The sequence below is a fragment of the Narcine bancroftii genome, chromosome 7, assembly GCF_036971445.1.
Source record: "Narcine bancroftii isolate sNarBan1 chromosome 7, sNarBan1.hap1, whole genome shotgun sequence".
Lineage (NCBI taxonomy): Eukaryota > Metazoa > Chordata > Chondrichthyes > Torpediniformes > Narcinidae > Narcine > Narcine bancroftii.
In genome coordinates this window covers 210,390,895-210,416,265 of record NC_091475.1, presented here as the reverse complement: position 1 = coordinate 210,416,265, position 25,371 = coordinate 210,390,895, and the positions used below count along the sequence as shown (strand labels likewise).

Sequence of the window (25,371 nt, the reverse complement as noted above, 5' to 3'; positions counted from 1 at the left end):
CACCAAGATGAGAATGGAGTACCAATCTTCATCTGAAGATATTAAGTTCAAGCCTGGTTCCCAATCTCTTCTAATCCTGGCCATTGGGACTGAATTTAAATCCAGAAAATTATTATAAATACATGCTCTTAATCCACCATGAAAATAAAATCAAATGTTTATAAAAAAATCAGATCAAGAGACTTAGTATTATAAATCTGCAGAAAATCTGAAGGCTTGGACTGAACAAATTGCCTAATTTGTAAATATCTAAAAAAATGCCCATTGGCTGATAATTGTTCGAAAGTGGCAAAATTATTTTGAGTGAAAAGATCCTTGAAACTTTGAATATCTTTTCTATTGTTATTCCTTGAAACCTGTCTCCAACAAATGGTGCTTTTGAAGGCTATTCCAATTTTCTGTTTAAGTAGTGAAAGAACATTTTCAATATTTAGGAATTACGAAAATTTTTAAAAACTTACTGAAAGAGTATTTCTTGGTATTGTTTGATAGGATTAAACAATCATTATTGGTTGGGTCTCCCTTATCTATTATAATGATGGGACATATCAATTCAATTAAAATGAATATTTTACCTAAATTCTTGTATTGTTTTCAAAAGCTACCAATTTTTATCCCCAAATCTTTTTTTAGCTCGTTGGATTCGGCTATTTCTATGTTTATTTACCAAAGTAAATAACCACGTCTAAACAAAGCCCATCTTCAATAGACCACACTAAATGGAGGATGATCACTCCCAGATTTGAGATAATACTATTGGGTGATTACTATCCTCTACGTTGGCAATTTTAGGATCCTTTTTACCATTTTCCTACCCCAAATTAGCAAACAATCCGTTGATGAGAAATAGATTGAGAATTTGGGCTCAGTTTAGGAAATTCTTTGCAATCAATGGTTTTTCACTGGTTAGTCCAATTATAGACAACCATTTATTTCAACCATGCAGTTTTTTTTTTGCACTACCCCCAGGTAAAAGATCTCAGGGTTGTATGTGATGTCATGGCGCCACTCCATTATCGAACCAGCGTTCATAGTTGCAGAACTCCCCCACAGCATCGCGAGTTCCTAGTGTCTGGGGCGAGAGCAAAGGACTCTGGGAGGCACGTGATTTCTGGGGTCAGGTGATGGTGATAGCACACCAACTGTAATTATTGAAACTCCTGTGAAGGTTTCATTGAACAGTTCCATTCACACATGACTCCCGTTGCACTTTGGTCACTGCACCGCCTGCTACAACAGTGGTTCTCAACCTTTTTCCTCCCACTCACATCCCACTTTAACTAATCCTTACGCCATTGGTGCTCTGTGATTAGTAAAGGATTGCTTAAGGTGGGATGAGGGTGGGAAAGGAAAGTTGAGAATCACTTCTCTAGACCCAGTTGTTATTGAAATATTTTGCTTGAGATAAATGGTCATTTGCCCATTTCCTTTGGAGTTCTGAAACGGTGCACATAACAAGTCCATGAGGGACGATTCACACAATGGTTTTCAACCTTTTTCTTCCCACTCACATCCCACCTTAAGCAATCCCTTACTAATCACAGAGCACCTATGACATAAGGATTACTTAAAGTGGGATATGAGTGGGAAGATAAAGGTTGAGATCCACTGGTCTACAATATCTGACAATAAATCTGAATCTGAAATCTGAAAACCAAATTTATTGTTAGAGGCACTGGGCAACACTAGCTGCGAGTCTTTGTTTGGCTTACAGCAGACTGAAGTTGAAGTGTATCAAGTATATGACATTTTTTGCATGATTCCATAAATATACAAGGAAACCTTGAAGGACCAATAAAGAGGGACACAGAACATAGAACACTGGAGCACAACGACAGGCCCTTTGGCTCACATTGTCTGTGCTGAACATGATGCCCATGCTCAACTAAATCTCCGCTGCCTGCGTATCCGAGTTTAGATTTCTTCTCAGAGTGCATACACGGCATCACATACACCTTGAGATTCCTTTCTCCTGCGGGCACAGCCGAATTATGATCCATATCTCTCCATCCACAGCATATTTATGTGTCTGTCTGGAAGCCTCTAAACCACCTGTGTTGCATCTGCTTCCACCACTTCTTGTTCTAGGCGCACTCAGCTCTGTATAAAATTAGCCCTGCACACCTCTCTTAAACTTTCTGTTCCCCTCCCTTTAAAATTAGTATGTGATATTTTTACCCTGGGCAAAAAAAAAATCTGACTGTCTCTAAGACATAGGCCATTTGGCCCATCGAATCCACCCCACCATTTCATCATGGCTGATTTACCCTCTTTTTCTACAGGTGTTCTGTGGAGAACATTCTAACCGGTTGCACCACTCTCTGCTTATGAGGGTGCCCCGGACGAGAAGAAGATAGAGAGTTATAAACTCAGCCAGTGCCATCAAGGGCACTCCACTGAGGACATATACAAGAGGCGGTGCCTCAAGAAAGCAGCCTCCATCTTCAAGGACCCTCACCACACAGGGCCATGCCCTCTTCTCACTGCTAGAATCGGGAAGGAGGGGCAGGAGGGTGAAGACAAGCACCCAATGGCGCAAAGGTGAGCTTCTTCCCCTCTGCCATCAGATTCCCGAATGGACAAAGAACCACAGACACTGCCTCACTTTCTCTTCATTCGCGTTAATTAATTTATTTTCTTAAAAATGTAATTTATAGCAGTTCTACACCTGCAATGTTGCCACACCACAATGAATTTTGTGATACCTGTTCGTGACACTAAATCCTGATTCTGACATCCTGGTAATTATCAGCTGTGGCCTTTCCAAAGCCTCCATTTCCTTCCTGTAATCCGCCAACCAGGAGGGCACACGGTTCTCCCAGTAGAGCCTAACCACAGCTTTATGTGGCTGCATCATGACTTCCTCGTCGACATTCCACAGGACTGAATTGCATTCCAAACAGTGGCAATGGAATGTGGGCTATGTCGACCAGCAATAGGTTTGACAGCCTCGCTGGAAGGGCACGAGTCAGACTGACATCTCCCTCGGTCAGAATTGCCACATCCAAAAATATCTCTGTCCTTCCTGAATCCTATTATTTACTTTCTGAATAAAATTGTAGAAAATAGGAGCTGGGTATCAAATCATAAAAGTGCTGGAGAAACTCCTGGACTCCTGGACTCCTGGACTATTTCCTGGACTTCAGGAACTGAGTTACAGGAAAAGGTTAAAACAGGCTAGGACTTTAGTCCCTGGAGCGTAGAAGAATGAGGGGAGATTTGATATTTAAAATTATGAGGGGGAGAGACAGAGTAAATGTTGATAGGTTTTCCCACTGAGGGCATGTGAGATGCAAACCAGAGGTCATGGGTTAAGGGTGTAAGGGGAAAGGTTTAGGAGGAACTTCTTCACACAGAGAGTGGTGGAGGGTGTGGAACGAGCTGCCAGCTGAAGTGGTGAATGAGGGCTCAATTTTAACATTTAAGAAGAATTTGGATGGATACATGGTTAGAAGGGGTATGGAGGGCTATGGACTGGGTGCAGGTCAATTGGACTAGGCAAAAACAATGGTTCAGCACAGAGTAGAAGGGCCGAAGGGGCCTGTTTCTGTGCTGTAATGTTTTATGGTTCTAAGAGAATGGCTACTTTTGGTTTGTAAATAGGCAGAATAATAAGGTAGTGGACTCAACCCAGGACATCACAAGCAAAACCCGCCACATCATCGAGAACAGGGAAAGCTGCTGTCGGAGTGCAGGAGCAATCATCAAGGACGGGGTCGGGTTGGCTCCATAACAAATGTTAGAGGGTGGCATTACCATGTAAGGGGGGGGCTCATTCAGGCAGTTGGGGGGCAGGGGTTGTGCTAGCCAGGACCTACCTGTTGTTAACACCATCCGCCCCTCCGACATAGGGGACAAGGATGCTCCTTTTATTGCGTCCAGCTACTGACGCTCGTCGCACGCTAGTGATGCGGCCGGGGTGGGTGGAGAATCGCTAGCATGCGTCAAGCTAGATGCTAGTGAGGCAGGAGGGAGTGGGGGAGGGTACCACAGCCAGCGATGGCCGTGATCGTATGTGGTGGGTGGGGGATGGACACAGCACCTCGTTTGGGGGTGCAATGCCTGCGGATGGTCCCTCTTGAGCACTGACCCTGATCAAGGACCCACACCAACCAGCACACACTCTGTTCTCGCTGCTGCCATCAGGAAAGAGGTGTAGGTGCCACAAGATTCGCACCAGCAGGTTCAGGAACAGCTGCTCCACCTCCACTGTCAGACTCTTCAACAACAAACACAGTCTTTTAAGGACTCATTATTTATAATTGGATATTTAATTTCTGTATTGACACAGTTTGTTTCCATTTCCCTCTTGTGTATCTCTCAGGTTTTTTTTTTGCACTGCCAATAAGTGGTAATTCCACGTGGCCCACAGGAAAAAGAATCTCAGGGTTGTACGTCATGTATGTACTCTGACAATAAAGCTGAATTTTGAACTTTGAACTGGATTTTGAACTCTGAGATGGCCAGCAGGAGAATAGCGGGGTTGGTGGGGGGGGGGGGGGGGAGAATGGGATATTACTGGAGGAAAAGCACGATGCTGAAGAAGCTCAGCAGGTCAAGAAGTGTCCTTCGTAGAGCAAAGATAAAAATGCATAACTGACGTTTCGGGCTTGAGCCCTTCAACAGGGTCTGGAAAAATTTTGGCAGGCGCCCAAATAAAAAGAGTGGGGGGGGGGGAGGAGTGGTCGCAAAGGCAGGAAGTGAGAGGTGGAGAAGGGAGGGAGGGGATGGCAGCGAGAAGGGGGAAGAGGAACGGCTGGGTGAACAGGGAGGGAAGGCCGTGGAGAGCTGAAAAAGGGGAAGGGAAGGGGGCAGGATATTAGAGGAGGTGGGCTGACAGGGAAAGACATTGGAAATTGGACTGATGGGAATGGGCTGAGGGCCAGCGGAGCAGGTGGGCCGAATGACCTCCTTCACACCAATCATGGAATATTTATTAACGTCACTTGGCTGATGCCCTTCTCAGCGCGCAGCCTCCAGGCATCTTACACAAACTTCCAGAACCAGAGGAACTAGATTGATCAGGTCTGGGTTAGTTTGGCTGTAAAGGAGGTGACCTACAAGGGTGAAGGAATTGGGTACATGAGTCATCATTCAGTTCCCTTCACAGAATGCAACCTATCACCGAAGGGAAACGGCATCACCTGACCCCCCCTCCCCATTAGATGGAGACAGAATCACACAGCCCTCTCTGAAGACGTGTGCAGTCATAAGATTCTGTGGGAACGTGACCCCATCATGTTACATTGAGATGATCATTACAACATAACCTGCAACGTTCAGATTTATCGTCCAAAACCTTGGTTTCCCGTTACTTCCTACAGATGCGTGGGCGACCTGTGTGTCACGCAAAATCGTTGTGGACCCCTTCCACCCCGTTCGGGGAAGAGATACAGGAGGATCAGAGCCAGCACCACCAGGCTGAGGAGCAGGCGGGCAGTGAGAACGCTGAGCGTCCAAAGTTACTGCCCGTACTGACCATCTCCTATTAACAATATTTATTATGCATATGCATTATTTGTCTGTGTGTGTGTTTCCTCGGGTTGGACTTGTTCAATCAGATGGCAACAAACTTGATTTGGTTTAGAATGGTTGGGGGGAGGGTCATTGTATCTGGTTGGATTCCTGCTGCAGCAGGCCAGCGCCTGACTTCCGCCCCTCTGTGACGTCATTGCAGGGCAGGAGCGACGGAAGCCGGCGCGCGGTTTTGAGCTTCGCGTTTCCCCCCACCCCGGCCATGGCGGCGCACTTGAAGAAGCGGGTCTACGAGGAGTTCACCAAAGTGGTTCAGGTCGGTGCGCTTCATTGCCGGGGCCGGCTCGGCAGCCCGTCCCCCACCCAGCTCCCGGGCTTACCTTCTCAGGGAAAACCCTCCGCGAGCCTCAGGCCCCCCGCGGGTCAGACCATCCGCTGGGCTAGGCCTCAGGCCTAGAGGCCTGGGACCATGGGCCTAGAGTCCCGGGACCTTGGGCCTAGAGGCCTGGGACCTTGGGCCTAGAGGCCTTGGGACCATGGGCCTAGAGGCCTGAGACCATGGGCCTAGAGTCCCGGGACCTTGGGCCTAGAGTCCCGGGACCTTGGGTTTAGAGGCCCGGGACCGTGGGCCTAGAGGCCCGGGACCGTGGGGTTAGAGGCCCGGGACCGTGGGGTTAGAGGCCCGGGACCGTGGGGTTAGAGGCCCGGGACCGTGGGCCTAGAGGCCCGGGACCATGGGGTTAGAGGCCTGGGACCATGGGCTTAGAGGCCTGGGACCATGGGCTTAGAGGCCTGGGACCATGGGCCTAGAGGCCTGGGACCATGGGCCTAGAGGCCTGGGACCATGGGCCTAGAGGCCTGGGACCATGGGCCTAGAGGCCTGGGACCATGGGCCTAGAGGCCTGGGACCATGGGCCTAGAGGCCTGGGACCATGGGCCTAGAGGCCTGGGACCATGGGCCTAGAGGCCTGGGACCATGGGCCTAGAGGCCTGGGACCATGGGCCTAGAGGCCTGGGACCTTGGGCCTAGAGGCCTGGGACCATGGGCCTAGAGGCCCGGGACCTTGGGCCTGGGACCATGGGCCTAGAGGCCCGGGACCATGGGCCTAGAGTCCCGGGACCTTGGGTTTAGAGGCCCGGGACCGTGGGCCTAGAGTCCCGGGACCTTGGGCCTAGAGTCCCGGGACCTTGGGTTTAGAGGCCCGGGACCGTGGGCCTAGAGGCCCGGGACCGTGGGGTTAGAGGCCCGGGACCGTGGGGTTAGAGGCCCGGGACCGTGGGCCTAGAGGCCTGGGACCATGGGGTTAGAGGCCTGGGACCGTGGGCCTAGAGGCCTGGGACCATGGGCCTAGAGTCCTGGGACCTTGGGCCTAGAGGCCTGGGACCATGGGCCTAGAGTCCCGGGACCTTGGGCCTAGAGGCTTGGGACCTTGGGCCTAGAGGCCTGGGACCTTGGGCCTAGAGGCCTGGGACCTTGGGCCTAGAGGCCTGGGACCATGGGCCTAGAGGCCTGGGACCATGGGCCTAGAGTCCTGGGACCTTGGGCCTAGAGTCCCGGGACCTTGGGCCTAGAGGCCTGGGACCTTGGGCCTAGAGGCCTGGGACCATGGGCCTAGAGGCCTGAGACCATGGGCCTAGAGTCCCGGGACCTTGGGCCTAGAGTCCCGGGACCTTGGGTTTAGAGGCCCGGGACCGTGGGCCTAGAGGCCCGGGACCGAGGGGTTAGAGGCCCGGGACCGTGGGGTTAGAGGCCCGGGACCGTGGGCCTAGAGTCCCGGGACCATGGGGTTAGAGGCCTGGGACCGTGGGCTTAGAGGCCCGGGACCGTGGGGTTAGAGGCCCGGGACCGTGGGGTTAGAGGCCCGGGACCATGGGCCTAGAGGCCTGGGACCATGGGCCTAGAGGCCTGGGACCATGGGCCTAGAGGCCTGGGACCATGGGCCTAGAGGCCTGGGACCATGGGCCTAGAGACCATGGGCCTAGAGTCCCGGGACCTTGGGCCTAGAGGCCTGGGACCTTGGGCCTAGAGGCCCGGGACCTTGGGCCTAGAGGCCCGGGACCTTGGGCCTAGAGGCCTGGGACCATGGGCCTAGAGGCCTGGGACCATGGGCCTAGAGTCCCGGGACCTTGGGTTTAGAGGCCCGGGACCGTGGGCCTAGAGGCCCGGGACCGTGGGGTTAGAGGCCCGGGACCGTGGGGTTAGAGGCCCGGGACCGTGGGCCTAGAGGCCCGGGACCATGGGGTTAGAGGCCTGGGACCATGGGCTTAGAGGCCTGGGACCATTGGCTTAGAGGCCTGGGACCATGGGCCTAGAGGCCTGGGACCATGGGCCTAGAGGCCTGGGACCATGGACTTAGAGGCCTGGGACCATGGGCCTAGAGTCCCGGGACCTTGGGTCTAGAGGCCCGGGACCTTGGGCCTAGAGGCCCGGGACCATGGGCCTAGAGGCCTGGGACCGTGGGCCTAGAGGCCTGGGACCGTGGGCCTAGAGGCCCGGGACCGTGGGGTTAGAGGCCCGGGACCGTGGGGTTAGAGGCCCGGGACCGTGGGGTTAGAGGCCCGGGACCGTGGGCCTAGAGGCCCGGGACCATGGACTTAGAGGCCTGGGACCATGGGCTTAGAGGCCTGGACCTTGGGCTTGGAGACCAGATCCTAGGGACTTGGATATTGGTCCTGGACCTTGGGGTTAGAGGCTCTGAACCTTAGACCGTGGGGTTAGAGGTTTTGGACACTCCCTACCCTTGGCACCAGGCCTTGGGGGAAGCTCTGGACTCCAAGCGAGCAGTCTGAAGCAGCCAATCTCAACCTTTTGTTGCCTATGGCCCCCTTATGTGACTCAAAAATTATTTTACGATTTCAGTCCATACCCCACCCCTTAAATAACCTGTGGCTTACACTGAGTTTGTATGACACCCCTCCCCCCCCTCATCCCCCCCACCTTTGACAATGGCTGGTCTAAATGCTAGAGCCCATGTCTGCCTTAAACCACTGTTACTTCTTCTGGTCTAATTTGGGGTCTGGATCTTTGAAAGGGTCCAGACTTGAAGTTATGACTGACCATTTGTCCCCACGCTTACTATCTGACAGATTGAAACTTACCGTTTCACATTGGGCCCCTCATTCTGGCTCCACTGTTTCTCAAGAACTGCCGATTACCTCCAGCTTCTGTTATTCCTGAGCTCATGATCTAAAGCCTTCGGCTTCCAGCCTGGAAACTGAACCAATCTGCGGGCACTTCATCTCTGTCCGCCGCAATAGCGTGGATTTCCCATTTCAGTGCTCGATCCCATTCCCTTGAGACCTGTGGGCAGACATGTCAGCGTGCACTACCAGATTGAGATCACTCACAAGTTGGAGGACTAACACCTCATCTTCCAACTGGGCACCCTCCAGTTGGATGGCATTAATGTTGATTTCTCTGGCTTTCGTTAAACCCACTCCCCAACTCCCTTCTTCCCCTTCACCTTTCCATCTCTCCCTTCTGTCTCCTTCCACACAAACATGATAAATTCTTACCTCGTCCTTTATCATATCCAAATAACACCTTTTGTTGGTCTGGATTCCTCCGCTGGCCCTTGATCAAGGCATGGAATCATATGTATTATATCTTGAAGAACAGCTCAAGCCCAAAATATCGGTTCTGTATCTTTATCTTTGCTATATAAAGGACACTGTTTGACCTGCTGTGTTTCTCCAGCGTCGTGTTTTTACTTCAACCACGGAGTCTGTAGATGTTTGTGTTTTACTCCTGTAGACTTGGCCAAGTTGTTCCCCATGTTAGGGGAGTCTAGGACAAGAGGGCAAAACTTCAGGATCAAAAGGCTCCCATTTAAAATGGGAATTGCTTTAGCCAGAGAGTGGTAAACCTCTGGAGTTTGTTGCCAGGGGAAGCCGTGGAGGCCAGGTGTATTTATGCAGTGATTTGTAGGTGTCTGAATAGTCTGGCTATCAAAGGTTATGGGGAGAAGGAAGGGCCGTGGGGCTGAGTGGGAAAATGGATCAGCTCTAAACTGAATGGCTGAGCCGACTCAATGGGCCGAATGGCCTACTTCTGCTCCATGGTCTTATGGAACTCATCTACAGGCTCTGAGCACGGTGGTTTCACATTTCTATTACAAGCTGCCTGATTCTCATGGACCCTCAGCCTTCATGCATTGCCAGCATGAAACTAATTGTAATCAGCATATTATATTCTACCTCAGTAACTTCAAACCCAACAGCACGAACATTAACTTTCAGACTTGGGTAACGCCCCCCTCCCTGATCCAGCTCCACTGTTTCTATATGTTCATTACCTGCTCCCATTTTCACTCTTCTCTCAACCCCACCACCTTCTTTACTTTTTATTATTTTGTTTTCGTGTTTTAGCGATACCACATGGTGACAGGCCTTTCCTGTTACACCCGCCCAATTACACCCATGTGACCAATTAACCTACTGATCCCGTACATCTTTGGAATGCGGGCGGAAACCAGAGCACCCAGAGGAAAGCCACCTGGTCATGGAGAGAATGTACAAGCCTCTTACAGGCAGCGATGCATTCTAAACAGGGTCACTGGTGCTGTATTAGCTTTGGAACATAGGAGGAAACCAGAGCACCCAGATGAGAGCCACACAGGTCACAGCGAGAATGTACAAACTCCTTACAGACAATAGTGGATGAACCTGCATCCCCGTGTAATAGCCTCACTTTTATTCATCCTGCATTCTATCATCTCTTAGTCCCCTCCCTTCCCCTCCCCATGTCCTTTTTAAGCTTCCTCTCTCCCCTTCCTGCTTTCGTCTTGGGCGGCATGGTTGACGTAGTGGTTAGCCCAACACCATTGCAACGCCAGTGATAGGGACCGGGCTTTGAATCCCATACTGTGTGGGTTTTCCCCGGGGATTCCGGTTTCCTCCCACCGTTCGAAAGATACTAGGCTAATTGGGTATAAATTGGGCGGCACAGACTCGTGGGCTGAAATGGCTTGTTACCGTACTGTACACCTAAATTTAAAAAACATTTAAAGTGTTCTGACCTGCAGGATTGATGGGGTTTCCTCCACAGACACCGCCTGACCCGCTGATTCCCTCCAGCTTCTCACTGTTTCCATTGAGCACAGTCTTTCTCCATTACATGAAATCACAAAACATACGAGCAGAAGTCGGCCCATCGAGTCTGCTCCGCCATTCCATCATGAGCTGATCCATTCCCCCACTCAGCCCCACTCCCTTACCTTCTCCCCATAGCCCTTGATGCCCTGACTAGTCAAATGCCTGTCAATCTCTGCCTTAACTACACCCAATGACCTCACTTCCACAGCCGCCCGTGACCACTAGTTCCACAGACCATTTGGCTAAAGAACCGCTTCCACTCTGTTTTAAATTGATGCCCATTTATCCTGTTGTTTAATTATTACTTCAAGATGTCCAGAGGTAAACTTATAAAGTTTTGGCACGGGTTCTGAAGACAGTCATTAAACCTCTGTCTCTACTTAGAATGAATCAGAATACACATTCGCCTAATGAAGATGGAAACATGATATGTTATGGTTCACAATTGAAGGCTCTTGGTGTATGGACGTCATGGCCTTTATATTCATAATAGAGTTGCATAAACTTGGCCTTGTAACAAAATCATGAAGAGAATTCAGAATCCAAATTTATTGTCATAAAATGTGTTGTTTTGCGGCAGCGTCACAGGGCAAAGATTCATATAAACCACCTTACAACAATCAATAAAAATAGTGGACGAAAAATCAAAGTCAAGCAGTGCCTGTGGTTCATTGATTATTCAGGAATCTGATGGCAGTGGGGAAGAAGCTGTCCTTGTGTCATTGAGTGCTCGTCTTTAGGCTCCTGGACCTTATTGTCTTGTGCACCAGGATATATTCTATGTACGCTGAAAAGTTTTTAAACACTGAATCATCTTCTAAGGGTGGAAAGGGGCATGGGATTAGCCCTCTGTGATTGGGATGTGATGACTTCATTGTGTATTATAATTAGCATGACAAATGGAGGAGCTAATCATAGAACCACAGAACATTGCAGCGCAGAAATAAGCCCCTTCTAGTCTGTGCCGAAATATTTTTCTGCCTAGATCCACTGACCTTCACCCAGATCGTAGCCCTCCATACCTCTCCCATCCATGTACCTATCCAAATTCTTCTTAAATGTTGAGCCCGCAGTCACCACTTCAGCTGGCAGCTCGTTCCACACTCTCACCACTCTCTGTATGAAGAAGTTCCCCCTAAACGTTTCCCCTTTCACCCTGAACCCATGTCCTCTGGTTTGTACCTCACCTATCCTCAGTGAAAAAACCCTATCTACATTTACTCTGTATATCCCCCTCATAATTTTAAATACCTCGATCAAATCTCCCCTCATTCTTCTACACTCCAGGGAATAAAGTCCTCACCTGTTTAACCTTTCTCTGTAACTCAGTTCCTGAAGTCTGGGCAACATCCTAGTAAATCTTCTCTGCACTCTTTCTACCTTATTGATATCTTTCCTGTAGTTCGGTGGCCAAAACTGCACACAATCCTCCAAATTTGACCTCATCAACGTCTTATACAACTTTACCATAACATCCTAACTCCTGTACCAAATACTTTGATTTATGAAGGCCAATGTGCCAAAAGCTTTCTTTACAACCCTGGCCACCTGTGATGCCACTTTCAGGGAATTATGTATCTGTATTCCCAGATCCCTCTGTTCTACCGCACTCAGTGCCCGACCATTCACCATGTACGTCCTTTCTTGGTTTGTCTTTCCAAAATGCAACACCTCACCCTTGTCTGCATTAAATTCCATCTGCCATTTTTCATCCCATTTTCCCAGCTGATCCAGATCCCTCTGCAAGCTTTGAAAACTTCTTTGCTGTCCACAATGCCTCCAATCTTAGTGTCATCTGCTGATCCAATTCACCACATTAGCATTGATATAGATGACAAACAATGGTCCCAGCACCGATCCCTGAGGCACACCACTATTCACAGTTGTCCAGTCTGCGAAGCAATCATCCACCACTACTCTCTGGCTTCTCCCGTCCAGCCATTGTTGAATCCAGTTCACTACTTCACCACGAATACCTAGCGTCTGAACCTTCCTGACTCTGGGACCTTGTCAAAGGGTTTACTAAAGTCCATGTAGACAACATCTACAGCCTTTACTTCATCAACTTTCCTGCACACCTCAAAAAACTATTGATAAATATTTAGCTAAAGAGCTGGTGAAAATTGTGTGTTAACTGGATCTGATTCAGTAGTAACTTTCAGAAAATAATTGGATAAATAATAAATGAGAAAAACTTGGGAGGAAGGAAGGGATTGGGATTTATTGGATAGGTCTTTGAAGTTCACAGCTTTAGCATTATTTGGACATTTTCTTCCCCACGGTTATTGGACTTGTAAACAAATCTCACACTTCTAAAATAATGTTTCATGTGCTCTGTTTGATCTCTCTCTCTGTAATTCTGCTCTCTGTTTTCAACTGCTGCATTTTATACGGATTAGCAAGGTGGACTGCTCCCAAAGCAAACTTTTTCAGTTTATGTCACTGGCTGACACGATTCAGTTCTCCATCCCGTTTCAATTCCCCATCCAGTTCCCTTGCCGACATGTCCCCCAAGGTGGGACACCCCTCAACTGTACTCCAGAAGGGAAGCCCAAACATCATTTCATAAGGGGACAGCCCTACATCTTTTCGTGGGGCAGTACGAATTCTTAATAAGGCTAGGGGCAGACACTTTATCCAAGGCATTTTAGTTTCCACCATTAACTTTGTCAATTGGATTTTTAGTGTTCCATTCATACGTTCGACCTTCCCTGAGCTTTGTGGATGCCAAGGGGTATGTAATTTCCAAGAGACCTGTAATGCATCACAAATCAATTGCTGGATTTTTGAAGAAAAATGTGGACCCCTGTCTGAGTCTATAGAATCCATTATACCATATCTGGGGATTATCTGCTCTAGGAGGAGGCGAGCTACTGTAGAGGCTGTAGTATTTATTGTTGGGAAGGCTTCTACCCATCAGGTAAAGTGATCTATTATCACCAACAGATATTTCCATCTTTGAACTTGAGGTAACTCTGTGAAGTCGATCTGGATACGTTGAAAAGGGCGTATGGCTAATGGTTGACCTCCCATGGTCCCTGTCCTCATTATCTTCTTATTAATTTTTGTGCATAGGTAACAATTTTGCACCTCTTGTTGGGCCAAGGTGTAGATTCCCTTACACACATATTCTCGAAGCACTGTGTCACATAAGGCTTGAGTGCCCCAGTGGCTCTGTTGATGCAGGTGTTTTAAAATGTTGCGAGTTATTTCTTTATTTAGAACAGTTCTTCCATCTGGTGTTTTCCATGTTCCATCAGGTAATTGGCTTGCGCCCAGCTGATCCATGTTCTTTTCTTCCTTAGCAGTGAAAATGGGAGCTGTCTTTATGCCTTGCCTTATTGGGATTAAAGTCAGCAAACGGACTTCTTGTTGCATGGCTGCTCTTTTGGCTTCTTCATCAGCCAGTCTGTTTCCAATTGCTGTCGGGTTATCTCCCCTTTGATGGCTTGGTATGTAGACCACTGCTATTTCTTGGGGTAATGTTAAGGCTTCTAGAGTCAGAGTAATCATCTGTTCGTGTGCCAATTCCTTTCCTCTTGATGTAATTAGACCACGCTCCTTCCAGATCTTACCAAAGGTATGCACTACCCCGTATGCGTATTTGGAATCTGTGTAAATCGTTCCAATTTTCTTTGCCAGTATTTTGAGGGCTCTCTGCAAGGCATATAGTTCACAGGATTGTGCTGACCAGCTTCCGGGTAGTCTCGTGGATTCTACTACTTTCCAAGTATTTCCTTCTATTATAGCATACCCATTTCTTCTCATTCCGTCAACACATCTGGCGGAGCCGTCAATGTAGAATTCATATCCTTCTCCCAGCGGAGTATCGCAAAGGTCTTCTCGGGTCTTGGTCTGAAGATCTGTCAACTCGACACAGTCATGCTCCACCTCTTTCTCTGTTTCACTGCCGTATAAAAACTGAGCTGGGTTGCAGCTATTAATTTTTGCAAACTGTAAATCTTCTCCAACCATTAAAATGGTTTCATACTTTAATATACGAGAATCAGTCAGCCATCGATGGGCAGTTTGTGTTAATAAAACACTCACAGAATGGGAGGTGTACACAGTCATCTTTCCTCCAAAAGTAAGTTTACGTGCTTCCTCTACCAACAGAGCAGCAGCCGCTACTCCCTGGATACACGTCGGCCATCCGCGAGACACTGGGTCCATCATTTTGGAAAGGAAAGCCACTGGGTGTCGCTGACCACCTTTTTCCTGTGTTAAAACTCCCACAGCTGTTCCTTGGTTATGAGTGACAAATAGCTGGAAGGGCTGTTTTAAAGAGGGCAGAGTGAGCACTGGGGCTCGTGTTAGGCGATGTTTCAAGTCCTCAAACCATCCCTCCTCCTCCTGGGTCCATTTCAATGGATAGTCATTTTCATTTGTCAGTTTATCATACATAAACTTCACCAAAGCTGAGTAGTCCTCTATCCATAACCTACAGTATCCTAAGAGTCCCAGGAATTGTCTTATTTCCTTCTTATTACGGGGTAAAGGCATTCTAGTGATTCCCGCAATTCGTTCAGGGGTAATTCGTTTCTGTCCTTTACTTATCTGGTGTCCCAGATATATCACAGTTTTCTCAACAAACTGTAACTTGTTTCTGGACACTCGTAGACCCTTTTTCCCCAGATAATTCAAGAGTCTAATGGTCTCTCTCCTCATTTCTTGTTCCTTGGGTCCTGATAATAGTAAATCATCCACATACTGCATTAGTTGGGAATCATCAGATTGTGGATAGTCCATCAGGATTTGTTCTAGCATTTGTCCAAACAGGTTTGGAGATTCAGTGAACCCTTGGGGCAATACAGTCCACCGAAACTGTCTCCGTCTACCTGTCCATGGATTTTCCCATTCAAACGCAAACATATCTCTACTTTCCTCTTCTAACGGACAAGTCCAGAAGGCATCCTTCAAGTCGATAACACTAAACCACTCATGGTCTGGGGGAATCCGACTCATAATAGTATAGGGATTAGGCACCACTGGGTGGCGGGTCTGAACAATAGCATTCAAACTTCTTAGATCCTGAACTAGGCGATAGGATCCATCTGACTTTTTTACTGGGAGTATAGGGGTGTTATAAGGTGACATGCATTCTTCTAATAGTCCGTCTCGTATTAAAGTCTCAATTACCGGCTGTAGCCCTTTTCTCCCTTCCAAAGAAATAGGATACTGACGTTTCCTTACCGGCTGATGACCTGGTATTAATGTGACATGTAAAGGTGGGATGTCCAGACCTCCTCGATTTCCCTCCTTATACCAGACTCTCTCGTCAATCTGCCGTTCATCCTCTTCCTTTAAAGCGCAGAGGTGGACTCGCACTTCTCCGTCCACAGGGAGAGCACCCAAACCTAGGAGAGCCTGTAAGTCCCTTCCTAGGAGGTTAAATCCAGCCGAAGGTAATAACAAGAGGTCTTGTACCCCTTCTCTTTCTTCCAGTTTCACTGTTACTTGGGGAATTATTGATACCATTCTGGGAGCTCCTTCTATCCCAGAAATTGTCAAATTACTTTTTATAGGCTCAGTTCCGATTGGCACAGTTATTACACTACTTCGTTCCGCTCCTGTGTCCACCATAAACACCACCTCTTCTCCCTTGGGACCAATTTTTAGTTTTACCAGGGGTTCCCTCTTATATTTGGTCCCTAACATTTGGAACCCCTGACACCCCTAATCTTCTTCCATAAGTTCGAGGGCACGCAATTCCCTCTTGTATCGGGGGCATTCCCTCTTAAAGTGTCCTTCCTCATTGCAGTAATAGCATTTAACAAATCTCCGGGGTCTTCCCTCTCTTGGATATTTTGGATTGTTTAGAGGAAGGTTTTGTTTTCTTTCCCCTCTGGATTCAGCATTCATCTGTCGGATAGTCTGTACCATAACCTTTGTCGCCTTCTTTTGATCTTCTTCTTCTCTCTGCACATATACTTTTTGTGCCTTTTTTAACAGTTCACTTAGGGGTTTTTCACTCCAGTCCTCCTCCTTTTCTAGTTTCTTTCTAATGTCTTGCCATGATTTGGAAACAAATTCAATTCGAATAAGCTGTTCACCCATTGGTGTACTAGGGTCCACACCAGCATACTGTTGGACATTCTTTCTCACCCTCTCCAAAAAATCAGTAGGGGACTCGTCTTTCCCCTGGTGGTTCCCAAATGCCTTGGTAAAATTGTGACCCTTTGGCACAGCCTCCCGTATCCCTTTAATTGTCCACTCTCTATATTGTCTCATACTTGCCAATCCCTCGGGTGTTCGTTTGTCCCACCTGGGTTCATTTAAGGGATATTTTTGTTCATGGGGTCTAGGGTCCCCAGGTTGTTCATATTCCCACATGAGGAGGGCAGCCCGTCGAATCATCTGCCTCTCCTGGGGTGAAAATAATGTTCCCATTATTGCCTGCATCTCTTCCCACGTATATGTGTTTGGTCCCAAGAATTGGTCAAGCTGTTCAGCCAGTCCTATAGGATCTTCCAATAACTTTTTCATTTCTTTCTTAAATCCCCGCACCTCTGTACTAGTTAGGGGAACATTCACATATCCCGTTCCCCCTCCCGGTCCTCCCATAGGAACTTCTCTCAGGGGATTTAGGTTTATTGAAAACTTTGATGGTCCTGGACCAGTCTGGGATCTTGTCCAGGGTCGGTTTACCGGTGGAAGTTTAGGGTCCGACTCCCTTAATTCATCCTTTTTATCCCGGCCCCCTTCGGGGCAATCAGATTCATCACCTTTCCCCTCCGGTAATAAGCTTTCCTCGGGCGCAGTAGGCACCGGGGGAATATAAGGAGGGGGAAGGTTGTCCAGAGGTTCCCATTTCTTTTCTCCTGCCACTCTCAATTTAAAACATTCTGTTAAGGATCCTGGCCAGGGAACCCAACAAAATGCATATGCTGACTCTTCTTGATTCACCTTTGGTCTCGAATTTACATATATGTTTAATGCTTGTCTAACCCAATCCTCATCAGATCCAAATTTCGGCCACCAGACCGAGGAACCTTTAATAGGTTGTTTTGACCAAAGGAGACAATATTGGACCATCTTTTTCTTGTTTTTGTCCCGATATCTTTTACTATCCCAATTTTCAAACATTCTCCCCAAAGGGCTGTCAAGGGGTACTCCCAGGAATTGTCCTGAATTTTCAGACGAGCCCTTAGATTTTGATCCTCCCATTTTCCCACCTAGATCTGTTTATCGTTGCTGAGGACCCTCTCGCTCTGGACCCTACTCCCTTCCTCTCAGACGCCTCGTCGGAGGTGCTGTCCCTCCTTCGGTTACCGCTGAGGTTTTCCTGGGGTTGACCCCTCTCTTCTCGGCACTTCGTCGGAGGTGCTGTCCCTCCTTCGGTTACCGCCGAGGTTTCCCTGGGGTCTATCCTAGAGTCCCGCGACAGGGTTCTCACACAACGACAAAAGATCTATACTTAATCTATTCCGTTAGGTTTTTATCCAAACAGGTGTATCCCGTTACACCTGTTACCCAATCCCCACACCACAATCGTAAGTCGTCACTTACCGATGTCTTCCCGGGGATTGAACCGTCACCCTTCTCCTCTCCGTCTTGTCGTGTCACCCTGTCCGGATACCACTCGCTCAAGCCGCCCGAAGCGACGAGCAAGGGACTAGGAGCCGCTGAACTCAGCGGGGTGCACCGCCTCCGATGTCCCTCTTCTCGCCTCCCCTCACGGCCGGAGTGTAGATCCCGGACGAGCCCCCATTTGTCAGAAATAAAACTTCTCACACATGAGTCTCTTTAAAACTGATGACACGACAAGCTTTATTTACAAGTCTGCAGAGTTGGACTCAACTGGTTTCTCACCAGTTAAGCCCCGATACATACAGTGCATTGATTTTTATACCTTTATTATTTGCCCTTCCCCTTCTTATTAATACTGTTTTAATTGGTTAGTATTACAAAAACATTCTAAGTATAACTGCATTATTAATTATCACGTTCGTTACGTACGCTGTGAACTCTACATTCACTGAATTCTGTTTCTCACACTTCTTATCAATCCTTTGTCTCCTGCATGTCTCTCACTATGACCATGAAAAGATAGGTTTAAAAAAAACATATTCAGCAGCTCCTTCTGTCCTTGACTGCTAGTAAACTCTCTGTCCGTTCTGGCTTCCCTGTTTATGATTAATCATCACATTTTAACTTAAGTCTTTTTAACCTAAATTCTCTATATCACACATGGTCTCATGCGCTGCCAGACTGAGACCACCCATAAATTGGAGGAACAACACCTCAGCTTCTGACTGGGCCCCCTCCAACCAAATGGCATTAATATGGACTGCTCTAACTTCTATTAAACTACCCCCCCCCACCCCCACCCCCATTCCCCCATCACCTTTCCCATTCTCTTTCTCTCCCTAGCACCTCCTTTCATTCAAACATGATAAATTCTTACCTCGTCCATTATCATATCCAATTAATACCTTTTGTTGGTCCGGATTCCTCCCCCAGCCAGCATTTCCTGTTTCCGGCTTGTTTCAGGCCTGAAATGTCGGCAGTATATCTTTTTTGAATAGTTTTTTTTTCCCCATCAATATCCATATCCAAATTTTCCATTTTCAAAATATGTTGATATAAATATATATAGAACTTTTTCTTACAAAACAAAGCAGTCCCTTCCACCACCACCCCCTTAATAGAATAAATCTGTACATCGTCAGGGCTTACAGTAGGTTTAAAAAAAAAGAAAGCCTTTATTGGGGAAATCACATATTTTTATAATAGTAGCACCTTTTTTTAATTTATATTTTTATTTGGGCCCCTATATAATCCAAAGTTGTCATATTTTTATAAATATGTCATATTTGTTCTTTAGATTATATGTGATTTTCTTCATCTGTCTTCTATTGTGCTATCTGTAAAGGGGAGTTGGATTTCCAAGCAATTCCAATACATTTCTTAGCCATAGCTAAAGCTATTTTAACAAATGACATTTGAAATTTAGTTAATTTGTTACTTCTTTCAATAAAGTTGTCCAAAAGATAAAGCTCCGGGTCGCCCACGAAGGCCACCCCTGTTATCCTTGATAGTATTTTAGTAATAACCTGCCAGAAAGGCCTCACCATCGCACAGGACCACGTTCCTATTTCTATTCCACATCTAAAACAGATTTCCGGTATTTCTGATTTTGATTGATGTAATTCTGTGGTGTGAGGTATAATTGGTGTCGAAAATTATATTGCACTAATCCATATCTTGCATTTATAATTGATGTCATGCTATCCAAACACCAATCAGACCAACATCTGTCCATTATTGCCACTCTTAAATCTGACCTCATCTCCCTCTCTCGATCTCTGTAAACCTGATTTTGCACTTACATTTTGGAGAGCAAAGTACCTTTTAGATATAAATTTAGATGTGTTTCCCAGCCAAATCGTTCTTTCCATCTCACTAATTTCAGTGTGGCTAAGTTTGGTCCCCATCTTTCTCTTATGAACAATCTTAACTAGAGAAAGCAAAAAAAAAGTCCCATTAGCTACGCCATATTTATTTTTTGATTGTTCAGGAGATCCTTCCATATAACAATCATCAATCAGCAGCGGAGATTAAAGACCTGCTGAGGGGATTATTGGGGTCTCTCTCCCTGCCATGATGGACATTTATAATGGCTGTTGTTTGAGGAAAGCCATAAACATCATGAAGGACTCTACACCCCACTCCAACCCCCCCCGCCCCGCAATCTGTTCTCCCGCCTGCCATCCAGGAAGAGGTACCGAAGTGTTCGGCCCTCACAACCAGATTACGAGACAGTTTTTTCCCCAAGTCGTGAGGCTTCTGAACTCCGGGGACATAGGGCCAGCATTGATACATTATTTATAAAAAGTTTTGGAGGTAATTTATCCATGTAAATAACCAGCTCCATGGTCTGGAGAAACGTTAGCTAATTTTTCACTGTACACTGCAGGGTTTATGGTCTGAACAACAGATAAATTCGACTTGACTTGAACATATCTTATTCCTTTGTCATACCATGAATTCAATATTTTGTTACCCTGATTCATAGGCAGTTGTATATTTTTACGTAATGGTGGTCCTCATTGATATTTCTGGTTTTTTCCTGATACATTCATTTATTTCTTGCCATATTCTAATCATGTTTATTAAAATGTAGGATTATCTGGGTTTTTTTTGTTATTGACTTAACATTCCACTTATAAATAAAGTCCTTCATTTTCTCCTCTTTTATTGAATTCAGGCCCATTCATTTCAGAGGTTTATAAATTATTACAAAAGAAGGTTCGAAAAGAGGAAGTTCATAAATCAAGACATAAATGGGAGGTAGATTTAAATAAGCAAATAGATAAACGTAGATGGATTCAGATACATAGAGAGAGTATGAAAAGTTCAATAAAATCAGTTAGTTCAATATAATTTTGTTCATCAATTATATTTAACACCATAAAAGTTACATATAATATGAACTATATTAATTCAGATTTATGTTTTAGATGTAGACAAGGAGGTTTTTTTTTTGCATTCGACTTGGCTGTGTTCCACAACTAAACCTTTTTGGCTTTATTTGGGTAACTTATTAGAACGAATAAGATTCCCACAGGATCTAGTGTTATTTTTACTAGGAGATGTTAGAGGAATAAAACCTAAATTAAAACTGAATATGCATCAAGTAAAGTGTGTTCAAATTGCTTTGCTAATAGCTAGAAAATGTATTGCTTTAACTTGGAAGTCTGAGACTGATTGTAAATGGATAGAGGGCAGAAGTTTGGAGTTATATTCTACTTGAGAAAATTACTTACAATTTAAGAAATGAATATTGAACAAACCCTTTCTTATATAAGGTCTCTATGAATATTTATATGTTTAAAGGTATCGGAAGGTGAAGTCTCCTGTTGTGGTTTTCATGTCCCTCTTTTTCTTTTTTTTTAGTTTGTTGGGGGTTGCGGGGAGGGGCGTGGGTGGTTTTACTTTATTTTGTATTTTTTTTTATAAAATACATGTATTTGGATTAGATTTGAAATATTGTGATATGTTTGCAAGTTGTTTTATGTTAAATAAAATATTACAAAAGGGAACATAAATTGGATAATTCTGAGTCCAATTGATGTAATGTTTGCAGAGTAATGTGTACAGCTGGTGCAGGAAATCTAGTTTGTGCTCATAGATAATACTTCTTAAAATCAAGAAGTCTGAGCCCTTCCAATGTACTTTCCCAGTGCAATTCTTCGTACTTTGTTATTCCATAGCAATTGTCTTATACAATTATGTAATAATTTAAAGAAAATTTGAGAACAAAAAGCAACGATTAAAAGAGATACTGTATTCTTGCCATTACAATTTCCTCTTCCCACTAATGTAATTGGCAGATCTTTCCATTTCCGCAGATCTTCTATTTTCTTTCCTGGTAGAGGGGTATAATTAAGTTTATATAAATTCTGTAAATTATTATCTGTCATTATTCCATTTTCTTTCATTTTTGGGTCTTTATTCATTGGAGCGTAGAAGGTCGAGGGGGGATTTGATCAAGGTATATAAAATTATGAAGGGGATAGATAGAGTAGATGTGAATAGACTCTTCCCCTTGAGGGGAGGGGAGATTGGAACGAGGGGTCATAAGGGTTAGGGGGAAAAAGTTTAGAAGTAACATGAGGAAGCTTCTTCACTCAGAGAGTGGTGGCTGAGTGGAATGACCTTCCTGAAGAGGTGGTTGTAGCAGGATCTGTTTTGTCATTTAAGAGGAGATTGGATGAGTGCATGGATGTGAGGGGATTGCAGGGTTATGGACAGGGAGCAGGTAGATGGGACTACGGGAGATCACTTAAATCGGTGCGGACTTGAGAGGCCGAGATGGCCTGTTTCCGTACTGCAATTGTTATAGGGTTATGTGATTATAAATCCACTTTCATAATCAAAGTTCTACAATGGCATTATCTCACTTTTGTTCATATTTATTTTTTATCCTGATATTTTTCCATATTTTTCTAATATTGTTTGTAATCTTATCAGTGATTCAGCCAGGTCAGATAAATATAATAGCACATAATCAACAATAAACTCATTTTATGTTCTTCCTGTCCATCTTTGAAGCCCTTTATATCCAGATCCCTTCTTATATTTTCTGCCAGAGGTTCAATAGCTAGGATGAATAATGCTGGTATTATGAGCCCAGAGGACCCCAAAACCCAGCAGCAATAGAAATTCACCAAGACAAGTGGTTACTTAAGCAAACGTTGCTTTTAATTATCTTTAAACATGAAAACAGGATCAAACTTTAACTTATTACTATTAAGTTAACCCCCTTCTAATTGTAAGCACACGTGTATGTAATGTGTGAATAAGTTGAAAAGAGTTCTTTAATTCACAGTCCAATCTCATTTCTCACACCTTCACGTTCACTGTTATCAGGCAATTCTTATACCGTGTACAGAATTTAACATTTATGAATTTCACCAGGCTTTGGTGCTTGAAAAGTAAATGTTTACCTCTCAGGAAGGTTCTTGTCGGTTTTCAGAGAGAGATTTGTTGCTCATTGGACACAAACTGATTCCTTCCGATCAGCCACTTCAGTGTCTTACCAAAGAAACCTGCCCCATCAGGATTTTCCAGATGATCACCTCTTTCTTTCAGGTCACCACAGAGTTCCTTTTTTCTTCCCTTATTCCAAGTGAAACATTAGGCAGCCAGTCCTCTCCTCCTGTATGGACCACAAGGGCTTTGACCATGTTGAACTAAGAACTCAAAACCCGTCTTCAAAATGGATATTTTCCACAAGTTTGCCAGCTTGTCCTGTTCCAGTCCCAGATGCTGCTGCTGCTAAACTGTAGAACTGAATTTTCTCTCTCTCTCAGAGAAAACCACATGACCCTCCTAGAACAGCCAACTGCACTCAGACAGACTGTGGGTCCGAACCTAATCCTCTGAGTTCTTTCATCTGTTGCTTTCCATTAGTGAAGTTTCCTTCCACTATTTCATCCCTCAAAGTTGTGGGATATATCTTTGAGTACTTCAAGTTTTTAGCACATAGTTGTGTTTTCACATCATCAAATTCTTTTCTTTGTTTAATCAAGGTCTGTATAAAGTCTTGAAAAAACAGTCCTTTTTCATGATCAACCTCGGGCAGGTCATTATTCTGCCTGGAGTAATCGTATGCCGCTCCCAGAATTGTCTCCTGTTCTCAGTAGCTTTAGTTTCACCAGAACTGGAATTGGTCTCTGGTCACCGCCTCTTCCAGGTCCGAGTGTTCGGTGAGCTCTCTCAATTTGCAGTTTTTCTCCAAACTTGGCTTCTTCTCCCAACCCTTGTGGGATCCATTTTTGAAAAATGTTCACCAGGTCTCTTCCCTCGATTCCTTCCTTTAGTTCGATCATTCGGACATTATTTTGTCGAATGAAGTTCTCCATGTGGTCAATTTTGTCCAGCAGTCTTTGTTTATCCAACATTAATTCTTTGGTTTCCTTTTTCCCAAAGCCTCGAGTTTTTCATGCGTTTTCATCAGTTCAGACCCTGCTCGACCCATTCTCTCCATCAGGTCTTCAACAATCTCTTTTATTTCAGTAATTTTCTCCGTCCTGTCTCTCATCACCGTCTCAGTGCACACGAATCAGTTACTCAAATTCTCCATTTTTTTTTCCAGGACGATGGTCAATTCTTGACCCAACTCCCCAGTTTTATCTGGTTCTGCTGGTCCTGTCGCCATTTTTGCCCCCACTCCCTTTCCGACTTCCACTCGATGTTCCCATTTGAATAGGAGTTGAACAGTCTTTGTTCTCGGCTGCCTTGGCTTCTTCGTGCTGGCTTTATCCATTTTAATGAAGAAAATCTTGATTTTTTTTTCAAGTTTTGATTGTCTATTTAGTACTCTTCATGGAGAACTCAACCAAAACGCGTCTATCTAAATGCTTCACAACCCCCGGCAATATATCTGACTTCTATAGATATGCTAAAATGTCCGGCTGAGTTCCTCCGGCATTTCTCTGAGTTTTACTACAATCACAGCATCTGCAGATTTTCAGGTTTCACTCTTGAACTGAATTATTTTTTAAGTTGATCTATCGAGCAGTTTTACAAAGCAGGGCTAGTGGAAGGCTTGAAGCCAATGTGATATGAAATTCATTCCCTTCATCTATTTTTTTCTCTCTTCAAACACAGCAACTGCCACACGAAGAAATTCCAGCCAAGAAACTCCGACTGACAAAGCCCAGTAAATCGGCAGCCCTCCACATTGACCTGTGCAAGTCCACGAACTCCACCGAAGCCCTGCAGTACCTGTTGCAGTTTGCAAAGAAGCCCGTGGAGGCGGAGAGTGTGGAAGGGGTTGTACGCATCCTCCTCGATCACTACTATAAGGTACAGTTTCTGCTCAAATCGGCAAGTGAATCAACTTCAAATTCATTCTCATCTGACCACATGTGAAGCCCACAAAAGAGTTTCTCTGCACCCTGGTGAACCCTGGCGTATGTGCGCACACACAAATGCACACACAGACACAATCACACGCACACACAGACACAATCACATGCACACACACCCACAAATACATGCAAATACACACAAAAGCACACACAACCACAACACACACAAACGCACAGACACACATATATAAACACATAAACACACACACAAACGCACATACACGCATGCAAACACATACACAATCACATGCACACACACCCACAAATACATGCAAATACACACAAAAGCACAACACACGCAAACGCACAGACACACATATATAAACACACACGCATGCACACACATACACAACATAAATATACACACACACACATACTGTAATTGCATATTCTGTAAACAAAGATATAATTCAAAGTAAAT

The 25,371-nt window shown here is 45.6% G+C and overlaps 1 protein-coding gene across 1 annotated transcript in view; it reads left to right on the top strand.

Annotated features, from left to right (window-relative positions):
• The first annotated feature begins 5,607 nt into the window (after positions 1-5,607).
• Positions 5,608-25,371, top strand: part of ints4 (integrator complex subunit 4) — a 90,697-nt gene continuing 70,933 nt past the window's right edge. The window contains exons 1-2 of the mRNA XM_069892165.1: positions 5,608-5,791; positions 24,688-24,885. Of these exons, the coding sequence (XP_069748266.1) occupies positions 5,738-5,791; positions 24,688-24,885 (252 nt within the window). The 5' untranslated portion in view covers positions 5,608-5,737. The remainder of the gene's footprint in view (positions 5,792-24,687; positions 24,886-25,371) is intronic.